Raw genomic sequence first — 12,205 nt, 5'->3', positions numbered from 1 at the left:
ATATAAACTTTGATTAGACTTTGATTAAACTTTGATAGAGACTTTGATTAATAGGACTATATGGAGAAGCCAGAACAAACCCCCCAGGGGCTGATGAAGAAAAAAATGTCAAGCGCTGACTAGCCAGCATAATATGCAGTAAACAGGAATGAGAAGCTAATCTATAATTTAAACAATGTGTTAATTAGTACAGCATAAATAATGAAATCTGTGGTAAATCCAGGGAGTAATCTTGTCTATCTGCTCATCTAGGAGCAGCTAGAACACCATGCCCTTGAGTAAGACAACAGTAACTATATGCTGATGGATAAGACTCTCTTCCCCATCAGATGATCAGCAGGATTTTTTGCTTGCTGTTTTTTGCTAATTTTAAGATGAGAAGTCTTTCTAAAATCAAACAGCATAGGGGGAAAATCGAAGCAAGTAAAAGGAGAGTGCCAAGGCAAGACTGCCAGTCCCTGGGTGTGATTCCAAACCCAGGTGCCACAGAAAGGGACAGCCCTGACCTTCCCTGCCCACCCCAATGCTGTGTTCCCCCAGCCTCCCCAGGGCTGGCACCACCCGTTGTGTGACACCCCCTTGCCCTGGGGAGTACAGCTGGATCCAGCTCAGCCTCGACCAAGTGAGCAATGAGGAAAATAGAAGTGTGCAGCCACAGGAATGCCAGTGACCTGACGGGAGCACGCATCTTTGGGTGAAGTGCTGGTAGGAAATTCCGTGATTAAATTCCAAGTACTGTATCCTGTTTTGGGCCCCTTACCACAAAAAAGACATTGAGGTGCTGGAGCGGGTCCAGAGAAGAGCAACGAAGCTGGTGAGGAGTCTAGAGACTAAGTCTTATGAGGAGAGGCTGAGGGAGCTGGGGTTGTTCAGTCTGGAGAAGAGGAGGCTGAGGGGAGACCTTATCGTGCTCTATAACTACCTGAAGGGGGATGTAGAGAGGTGGGGGTCGGTCTCATCTCCCAAGTTACAGGCAATAGGACAAGACAAAACAGCCTCAAGTTGCACCAGGGGAGGTTTAGATTGGATATTAGGAAAAATTTCTTCATGGAAAGGGTTATCCAGCATTGGAAAGGGGTGCCCAGGGAAGTGGTTGAGGCACCATCCCTGGAGATATTAAAAAGATGGGTTGACATGGTCCTCAGGAATATGGTTCAGTGGTGTGTTTTTTTGGTTTTGTGGTGTGTGGGTGTCTTTTTTGGTTTGTGGGGTTTTTTTGGTTTTTTTTTATCAGGTTGATGGTTGGACTAGATGATCTTTAAGGTCCCTTCTAACCTAGACAATTCTATGATTCTATGATTCTAAATCAAATATTTTCTTGGCAGCCTGCAGGTAAGTTGGCTTCAAGTGACTGCGGAATAACCCTGCTGAGCCAACTTGCCAGTGCAGGTCTGTCTGTCACTTTGTCAGTCCTAGGACCTGTCGAGACAGCAGAGCAAACGTGGTGAGATATGGCCATTATGTCGGATGCCCAGAGACCCAACCAAGGAAGAGTCTCATAACCTTTAGACTGATCTTACTGTGTCAGCAAATCTGCCTAATATTTAGCCTACGGCAGTTTATCATGGAAGAGTTTGATTTGATGGCAAAGTCTGTGAAACTACTGCTTCTCTGCTACATGGGTTGAAGGGTGGAGGCATTTTTAAGGGAATTACTTGCAGCCTTCTGAATTTGTTGGGGTAATCCAATAATCCAAACACTTTCAACTCTAGTATTTTGGTTCCCTGTGACTCAGGGGTAGATCCAGTGCAGGACCTGTTTGCAGAGCCCTGGGATCAGAACTGAAAACACAGGGTGAGGGGTGCAGGTCCACAAGGAGTTTTAGGCAGTTGGTGTATGTAGGTTGACACTGAGATCAGTTGCCCACCCTGGCCTCGAGGGTACTGCTGCTAGACTGTTTCTGGTAGCTGAACCAGCTCACCTGTAGATGGTTCAGACACTTCTGTCCACGTATATGCCCTTATGCAAACAGATGAATGTAGGATGAGCATCAGCTGCTTTAGCAGACTTTCTGCCATTGCTCCCCCCATATGCAGAGCTGCCCCATTCCTCGTAGAGCTCCCACCAAGGGTAGGAATGATGAAGCTAGTGACTCCCACCATGAAGCTGCTTAAGAGGTGACTTTCCTACAGAGAAATTAAGGGAGAGGAGATTTTTTTTAAAAAAAAAAGGCAAAAAAAAAAAGAAAAAAAGCAATGTAGTTTGGAGGTGCTGCTGGGTGCTGCTGGCTCAGTGGAGAAGCACACGAAGAGAAAGGAAAGGAAATTGATTCCCACGAGGAAAAGACTGAAGAATTACTTATTTTCATGGCACATCTGTCTTCTAGAGAGTAGATATTTCTTCAAACTCAACACCAGGGTGGAAAAGGTGGAGGTAATAGAGGGGTTAGCACAGCTCCATCATATCAAAGTTGTTTGTCTTCTTGAGGAATTAGCCCTGAGAAACCATCAGCTTCCCCCATAAGCCGTTCCACTCCTTCATAGGCAGAATAAGAAAGATCATCACCTTTAATTGTGCCAGTGTTGATGAAATCCTAAAGAGGAACCAGATTTGTAGATAATCATTTAGATATTATTTTATCAGTACTCAGATCTCTCTGGGTGCCAACGCAGAAGGGAGATGCCACTCCATAATGACCACATGAGCAATGTCCTGCTGCAGCAGTCAGGGTAAAGCTCTATACTGTCCTTGCTAGAAGTTTACATTGCAGTTTTTTATCATGCTTGGGGAGCCCAGGCAAGTGCTAAAGGATCCTTGTGGTGCATCCTCAGGGCTTTTGAAGTGTTCTTCTCTGCAGTGGGTGGAAGACTGAGAGGGAAGGTTTTGCAGATGTTGTGCAATATTTTTCTTGATCTCCATAAGGACGTATGTACATGCCTGTATGTAATTCTTACCTTGATTAGCAGGGCTTAAGCATGGAAATAGGAAACAACCTACACCCAGCCAAAGCACATTACGAAATTGGGAATCTTCATTCACACTGACAGCATTCTCCTGTTGAGAATGATGCTAGTTTGGTCCATTTGGTACGGAAAATATACAATTTCCTAAATAAAATATTTAACCGTTTTTCTTGAGGTTGTTAATGGCTTGATAGTAGAAATACCCTGCTTGTAGACCAAAACATTCCCAGTATCATTCATTTCCCACGCCAAATTTGTGGTTTGTGCTGGAAGTATCCTTTTAAGAATGTGGACCAGCGATGGCATTTATCAATTGTCATGATAACTTTGTCCCGCGGGACAGAGAACTAAAAGAACAATAATAAAAACCAAGTAGCTTTCTCTAAACAAAGAAAATCAATCAAACACTCTGTTTATTGATCCACGTTAGAAGTCTCTGTAACAGGCTCAGTGAGTGGACAGCTAGCTGAAGCATATACTTTATGGCCAAGCCTCTTAAAACACCCAGTTGTAGCCTGATACCACTGAGAGAAATTATGCTCTCCTTATGCAGCCTCACAGCAAATCTACCATCCTATAGTGCAATGGATTATCCCTAACATTTCTTTAAAAAAGGAGAGAGAGCAGTAAAAGGATTTTCGCAGCTGGCAATGTACTAAAACACATTAGCTTTTATCAGGAGAATATAATGGTACTACTGTTTAAGAAAATGCTACAACCTTGTTTAATTTTCTTAGTCTTTTTCAATGGAACCTTTTCTCTTTGGAAGATGGAAGAAAATGGGGGAAGAGAGGATCCATAAATATTTTCAGCCTTCTCAGCTGAAATCCGTAATTATAGTTTTATTCCTTTCTGTTTTCTGATACATAGAATTCACAGAGCTGATTGCAGGCTTCAGGAACCATTTTTGCCTTTTATATTGAAGCATTTCAGGTTTTCTCTAATTAACAACCACTTGCAGAGTACATCACAGGCTTAGTGCCTACTCACATTTCTCGTAGACAGATCTGTTATTGCACTAAAATGAGGGCAAGAGGCCTTCTGTATTAATAGTTTATGAAGATAGATAAATTACAGCTGACCATACAGTATTCTGGCTCTGTTCTTCTCCTAAGCCTCTCTCTGGACTCTCTTTTTCTGGGGGGACAAAGCTTCTTGAAGTGATAATACCTTCTTCTGAATGATATTAGTTTGGACTGGTTGGTGTGGGGCAGCATCATTTTGAGAAATAGCTGTAGGAAGTGCTTAGGCACCCTTCCTTGTACAGAGCGCCAACTAATTAAAATAGAAACTTTGGCTTTCTTTTTCCCTTAAGGTGACAGAGTTTTAGATCTAAAGAAACACAACCAAAAAGACACAGGAAGGAAGACAGCTGTTATTAGACGTCGGTTCAAAGGGGAAGTAAATGAAAAGCCTCTGATTTATCCACAGGAAACTGCCCAGGATGAAGGTTACCCACTTTGTTCCCAGCCCTTTTTCACCCCATCAGCCTCACTGCATGTTACTCCTAATAAGCTAACTCGACCCAGAACTTCTTGGAGCAAGGTGCTGTGCTGTCAGTTTTATCTTGTACAGTGGCAAGCACATGAGTTGTTTCTTAAAAACAAATGCATTTCCTTCCTCTCTCTGCCCCTCCCCTCCTCCCTTCACTCCTCACTGCCTTGTGTCATTTGTGTCACCTTCTGGATCCCAAGTTCTCACTCACCTCAATCCCAGGCTAGTGACTTCTGCCCAGGTGCAGCCAGAAGGCACAACAAGGGTGCAATACAAAAGGAAAGCTGCCAGGTAGCCACAAGTAGCATCAAAAGAGCAGTAGAGAAGGAGATACTCTTTTATCTGTATCACTGACTGACAAAACCCTATGGCAGGACATATGCATGCATTTACCATTTTTAAGAAGTAATCATGCTTGCTGAAAGTGTCAACCTTAGAAGGAAACCAGGAGCTTGAAAGAATGAGTTTTGTTGTAATGCTCAGGAGCTGACTTGTTTTATTTCAGATAAACATGGCTGAGAACTGATGGACGTGTATTCCGTAGACACTGGCATTTTCTTCACAGAATAGCTGTTTTCTGCTGTGCCGTTTTCTGTTTTGCATAATACCATATGAACCTCATTACTGCAGTTTGGAGGGTTTTGAACGCTCACAGAAAGAAGCATAGGGAGAAGAGCAATAGTTTGATTGATGCAATTTTCACATTGGCCCAGTGGATAATCAGAAGAGCTCTTCTATTACAAGGACATGCAGAAAGCAAAACATTATAAATCCTACCCACAACCCAGGGCCAATACGAAAGGCTAAAAAAGCTCCAACAGCACAGAATTTCTTGACGTAGTCATTGTTAACAGCTTAATAGCAGCTAGCAGGCAAGATCAGCTCTTCTGCCAGGAGTACAAGGCCCACAGCAGTTTGAAAGAAGGATAAATAGGTATGTATAGAAATTACATCTTCCTAAAATGATAAAAAACAAATAGATTAAATGAACGCCTACCTTGGAGAGCCTGGAGTGTGCGAGTCTGTACAACAATACAGAGCTGCAGGACCAGCTGTGGTGCACTTTCCAGAAACGTGGCGAGCAAATGCAGCATACTCACATCTGCATACTCATACACCATTTTCCAATAAAACCGCCATCTGTCATTCTCTCCACTCTGTCGACTCCGGATACCCAAGTATATTGTGTGGAAATACCTAGAAATAAAAGGGAGAGGTTATAGAAATGCAGAATGATATTTTACAGGTAACGCTTCCGCTTGAAAATAACCATTCGGTTTTTTTATGTGCTTCAAAATAATGAACATTCATTTGAAAAGAATCTAATACTGCAATTTATAATAGTTGATATGATCAGAGTAAACTAAATTGAAGACAAGACTTGCCTTCTTAAAACCATTTTCAAAGCTTAGCATTGTCTTATTCATTAAACATTATTCTTTTCCAGGACCCAGTTGTCTGAATTGAAATATAAGGGGGATGTGTTGATTATATGGCCTCCCTCAGAGTTTTTTCAAATGATGAGGGGGAAAAAAGCTGATTCTGCAATGTTCTCTACTCAGAACCTGCAAAGAACTGATCTCCTTTCTGTGTGGCTCTATGTGGACTTGGAAGACCACCTTCACTGCAGGCCTTGGATGGTCTTAGCCTGGGGTCTTGCTATCTCTGAGCTCACTGTCCTGCTTTTCCATCCTTCTCGGATACTGCCAAATATATAGTGCTTTTTCTCATAGTTTGATTATTTTAGGAGGAGAGAAGATCTAGCTGTGAGTTCCTATTTTAGGAGGAGCGGAGATCTGGCTGCGAGTTCCCTTGGTGATTAGAAGTGACTCACTACGATAGCTCCCGTGCAGCAGCAGAGTAAGAAACAGCAGGAGCCAGGAGCCCAACAGGCTGCTGCTGGCAAATAGTAACCAGCAGATGAAAGAAGTGACCGTCAGAAAGCACATATCAGTTCTGGTGGCCTGGGCAAGCAGGGAGAAGAACACCTGGTGATGAGCCGATTGAATAGCTATCAGTGGGTGCAGGGGCAATGAGTGGTTTTAGAAAGCAAGGGATGTCTTCTGTTGGCCAAGCCATCTGGCTGCTGAGATGCTTTTCATGACCCTTGCAGAGCTTGCAGTCATCTCCCGTGAGACACCTGTGTCACAACACAACAGCCACTCTAGGTGGCCTCTGATCTGCTCTGTTTTTCTAATCTGCTTTCTGTTATTCTGTGTCAGAAAGTCCAGGCTCCCACCTCGTTCCTACAAATTTAGTTCAAAACTAATTAAGCCTGCCTGAAAAAAACAGTCTCACTTAATGACAAATTCTGAAGATTAAGACACTGTCTTGCATCAGGGTGTCTTGCATCCTACCGGAGTGCCCTGGTGGGCTACTAACTCATGTGGATCTCTGTTTCTCCTTTTCTTAATATATTTTTCACATCCTGGTCCTGAAAGCACTTCCTTATGATCGTTTTAGTATGTTTTCACAGTATTTTTTTTGTCTAGTGAGTCTATATTTTCTAACACATTTTTTTTTTTCTAGTGAGACTATATTTTCTAACGAGGGAAAATTTTAATATATTTTAAACATTGTAATTAGTTAAGATAAAACACTTCAGTATTGCTCCTCCTTTTCACAAGTCCTTTTTTAAAACCCTTTTCATAATTGATGGAGCACGGTAAATTGTGGAACCTCTTCATGTATAGACTACACGCAACCCTTCATACCTCTTCACTTGTAACTCCAGTGATATCTTCTGCTGATGAGAAGATTTGTGGCCTCTGACTGGCAGAAGAGCCCAAGACTCAGTTGCCCTCTCAAAGAACGACCAGTACTGTGCTGGTACCCAACGGATGCCTGTATCCAAAGCACAAGCCACTGCAGAGCAACAGCTTTCCTCAGGGAACACGCATAAAACCAAACCAGGGAGCAGTACAGAGAAACAGCTGAGAGGCCAGATCTGAGCCTGCAGCACTTCTCTTGACAGTGCACATCATAGCAATATAAAAGGAAAACACATTAAATTCACATTTAAATTAAAATCACACCAGGTGGCTTTGAATTTTGTCAAAGTCCCACGTGGGAGTGAAGCGGCAACGAACCGCTCAGAGGCTGAGACCACAGAGGTACGGTAAACAAGACACCAACTCTGCCTCTCGTGCAAAACACTAGGCAGGTCTAGATGGGTCACAGTCTGATGGGACAACAGGGGGTCTCCGGTGTCCTCAGGGAAATGGCCCGCTGCCCAGATCTGAAAGAAGCTGCTGAGCTGGAAAGGCATCTTTTGCTGCATAGTTCTGCTAATGGGGTCTGTTGGACCCCCAGGTTCTCCGTCACAGTCCGTTTAATTGTTCCTAGACCTCTCATTAGTGTCCTGCTGCACAACGGGGACAGGTAAGACTTGGACTGCCTTCTGCAGTTTGTTTTTTGGGTGGGCTTTGTTTGGCCTGCCTCACATGCCCTCCCAAGGGGCACACCTGGGAATCTTGCACACGCAGTGGGCAGAGAGCATCTTCAGCATCCTCCTTTTGCGATATGACTAACCATTGCTATAAATACATAAAGTAGCTTTGGCTGCTGAGGCTTGTGCCAGGAGGCTCTAGCTCTGCCAATGGAGCCATCTGCAACTTCAGCTCTACAGCATTTGTGCAAGAAAAAAAAAAATACTTTTCCTATTATGAAAATGACATACTGTGCCAGGCAACATCCCCCAGGGTTCTTTACCTGCTCTGTAGAGTGGTTGTGCATGGCAAATGTGTTGTGATTAATGAACCCTTATGGAAATATTTCCTCTCCCATTGCACTTTATTGTGAAACACTGGCAGTGAGTTATTGGGGACTGGGGAATCATTGCTCTTTGTCTACTTAGCTCTCTGCAATTTAGACACAAGAGGCTGAGAAGGAAGGTACTTTCTCTTCTTACACACTGGGGACCAAATTTCAGCCTAGGGTGGTATTTTTTTCTGTCCTATCAATTTTGGCCAAATTAATTGCAGGCTGAAATGAGCTTTTACACACATAATTACTGTCACTGATTTATAGGCACAATCAGGTGATTAGACAGCTAAACATTCTCATTTGCATCCACAATTAATTGCACCACCAATTGGTGTTAGGTGTGCAAATTAGCAGTTAATAAAATAAAAAGATGGTCTTATAAAATGCTTCATATATCAAAGACATTTTTTCCGCATAGTGAAATAAAAAAAAAATTAAAAATGAGGGAAAGTGCTTTTCTTGTTGTGGTTTCCAAATATAGCTTAACACTGCAGTAATGGCACATTCCATTATATATATATATATATATACATGCATTATGTAATTGCATCTTAGACAGCCTCACCAGAGTCCTATTGTCAGCAAATGCAATGCAGACACACTCAGAGGTAGTTCCTGCCCTGAAAAGTTTTTATATTTTGGTCTTTTGGTATCATTTTGGCAGAAACTCACATTTTTCTGGGAGCCTACATTGTGGCTCTTATATACAGTTATTCCAGAAAGATAATAAGAAATAATAACAGCTCTGCATTGGAAAATACCTTAGGTTCATTGTAGGGTAAACTGATGCCAATGAACATGAAGAGCAGATGTAAATGTTATTATTTTGGTTGTGATTGCATCTAGAGGCTTCAACTACAGTCTTGCACAGGTGCTGTACAAATATATAAAAACTGCCAATCAATCTCCCCAGAGAGCATTTAATTGACATGAAAAGAAATTATTAGGAGTGAAGAAGTGAATGTTAGAACACCAGAGGAAGAAGGTAAAAAAGAAGGGTTTCAAACTGAAAGAGAGGAGATTTAGATTAGATATCAGGAAGAAATTCTTTCCTGTGAGGGTGGTGAGACATGAGAACAAGTTGCCCAAAGAAGCTGGGGCTGCCCCATCCCTGGAGGGGTTCAAGGCCAGGCTGGATGGGGCTTTGAGCAACCTGGTCTAATGGAGGGGTCCCTGCCCATGTCGGGGGAGGCTGGAACTTGATGATCTTTAAGGTCCCTTCCAACCCAAACCATTCTATGATTCTATGAATCTATGAATGGTAAGCATGGTAACATTACTGACATCTTGTAAAGTAAATACTTCATCTAATAAGTTAGGATAGTCCATTAAAGTTTCTGATTTCATTACAAAAGTTAAAAAAAAACAACAACCAAACAAAAAACTCCACTCCAAAAATACCTTTCACAATTTCATAGCTCTCATATTCATGGAGAAAAGCTTAGAGGTAACTGAGTTTCCTAAAGTTCTTAAAGTTAGAAAACTATAAAATGTACTATGAAAAATCGATATGAAATCTTACTATTACTCTTTTGGGTCTTTTTTTTTGAAGCCAGACCATGGATTGAGTTGTCAATGCTGATAAAAACAAGCTTACTATTCAGAATGAAGACAATGAAGTAGGAAGCAATACTCCCTATATTGCTGGTAATCAGATGGCAACATATATATCATTATTTGAGGTTTAATGTCTTTTTTACCCTCTGGAGAAAATGGAGATGCTTCAGCATTTAATTTTTTTAATTTATTTCAGTACATCACACAGCACAGTGTATGGACCACTGATAAAGCATAACCCTGAAGGATATAAATCTCATACAACATCACAAGTGACAATCTTTTTTCCATTATATTAGTAAGGGAAGGCAGCAACGCTTAAAAGAAACTCAAACAAACAGAAAAGCAGGTTAGCTCTCGCGCTGCCCACAAGAAGTGTTGAAGGTGCAAGACAAATAGAGGCAAAAAATTACCTATATTTGTAGATGTGGAAAAAATGTATTTCTGTACTAGGGAAAGAGACATTAATTCTGTTCAGACAGTAGGTCTCCAGAGTTTCCAAAATCAAGAGCCCTCATTTCGTTCCAGGCTTACAGACCTGTTTTGAGGATGGTCAGCACAGACTGAGATACCTGCATTTGAAATACTTCTCGTGACACTTCAATTACATGATTAAAGCATGGCCAATTGTGCATTTAATTGAGATCTGGTAGTGTAATTATATGATAATACCAAATATTTATAGGATTGCTTTTCAAGTTTAAAGTGCTTTACAAACATTAATTGATTTACTGGGATGAATGCAAATAATCTCACAGGGTTCACTCCCCAGGAATTGGCAGCTGACCAACCTAACACCTTCCCGCAGGAGCAAAGTATAGCTTTTACTCAGCAGACTCGAATCCAGGTGAGATTTCATAAACCCATGATGGAGACGAGTTGCCCTTTTCTCTTGCGCAGAAAAATCTCACTCCTTTCTCCCTTATTCTTAGGAATGTGATATTCTGTCCTGAATTTGTGAATTAAAAAAACCTTCTCCTTAGCTCCTGCTCCAGTACAAGGTAGGCAACCAGGCCCCCACAATAATTTCTAAATGGGAGGCAATTGAGATATCGAGGTGCTGGAGAGGGTGCAGAGGAGGGCAACGAATCTGGTGAAGGGCCTGGAGAATAAATCTTATGAAGAGCAATTGAAGGAGCTGGGACTGTTTAGTTTGAGGAAGAGGAGGCTGAGGGGAGGCATCATCGCTCTCTACTACTTGAAAGGACACTGTAGAGAGGTTGGTGCTGGTCTCTTCTCCTAGATAATTAGCGACAGAACGAGAGGGAATGGCTTCAAGCTGCAACAGGGTAGGTTTAGACTGGATATTAGGAAAAAATTCTTCACAGAAAGAGTGGTCGGGCATTAGAATAGGCTGCCCAGGGAGGTGGTTGAGTCACCATCCTTGGATGAGTTTAAGAGTCATTTAGATGTGGTGTTGGGGGCTATGGTGTAGGGAAGAACTTTGTAGAGTAGAATTGATGGTTGGACTCTATGATCCCAAGGGTCTTTTGCAACCTGAATGATTCCATGATTTCTCAGAGTCAGATATTCTGGAAGAGAGAGCTGAGATGCCACTGGCATCTGGCCTAAAGGTTTCCAACCTGACTACAGTTCATCTATTCTTTTATAAAAGGTCTTCGGTGAAAATCCTGGCATCAATGAAACTGAAGAGGCTCTTGACAGTGATTTCACAGAGCTTGGGGTTTTACCCAGTTTACTTCATAGTAGCTGCCCATTTATGCCCATTACTTCTCCCTACCAAATTATTTCAGAAGCTGCTCCTTTATGCTTCACAGACACTATTGCTCTTAGTGCAGACAGCTGAGGCTTGTAGTAAGTGAAACAGAGAAACCAAATCCTGGTTGCTGGTGGACGTGTTCTTCCCATGTAGAGAACACGTGGGGGACTGGGCTGTTCTTGCTGCACATAGTTGGGCTCAGTCAATGACTTTCACTCTTCTGAGCTCCTCTGGGCTTCCCATCCCAAAGTTTGCCATTTCCCCTTGCCTCCTTTCTTCCAGCCCCGCAATGTATTGCAAATCTTGAGCTACAAATTGAGATTTTGGAGATTAGGAAGTGTTATGTTCAGTTGCTTTTCCTTTAGACAGTGTGCAAGCACAGAGCCATATGCAAGTCCAGTCTGACTATGGCTCTGAGCACTTCTTGCTACAGACTTTCACCTTAATGAAACCATCCATCTGATGGTAATATATACAGCTCTAGAAAAAAAGTCTGCAGTTTAGAAGTGTCAAAGACTACATTGCTGCCATGTGCTTAATCTAAAAAGTCCTTAGGATGATACACATGAATGAGAGACCAGCCGCACTCTTTGGAAAAATGAAAATGTTCTGATTTCATGCCTCATGTAGTCCATATTTATTACAATTGCCTAAGTCAGTAGAGGACATTTGCTTATGTTACATAATCTACTGAAACATTTGGGAGAAGATCAAGAGTCATTAATGGCTAGTTGTAGCAGTCCTAGACATTTATTCTGATGCCTAA

At 42.1% G+C, this 12,205-nt stretch overlaps 1 protein-coding gene across 1 annotated transcript in view; it reads right to left on the bottom strand.

Annotated features, from left to right (window-relative positions):
• Positions 1–12,205, bottom strand: part of XKR4 (X-linked Kx blood group related 4) — a gene marked incomplete at its 5' end in the record, with an annotated part of 234,177 nt that overhangs the window by 84,327 nt on the left and 137,645 nt on the right. Inside the window, one exon of the mRNA XM_014952643.1 lies at positions 5,395–5,594. Within this exon, the coding sequence (XP_014808129.1) occupies positions 5,395–5,594 (200 nt within the window). The remainder of the gene's footprint in view (positions 1–5,394; positions 5,595–12,205) is intronic.

This window comes from Calidris pugnax, unplaced genomic scaffold (genome assembly GCF_001431845.1).
Source record: "Calidris pugnax isolate Ruff unplaced genomic scaffold, ASM143184v1 scaffold182, whole genome shotgun sequence".
Lineage (NCBI taxonomy): Eukaryota > Metazoa > Chordata > Aves > Charadriiformes > Scolopacidae > Calidris > Calidris pugnax.
This window is presented reverse-complemented; position numbering and strand designations above follow the sequence as displayed.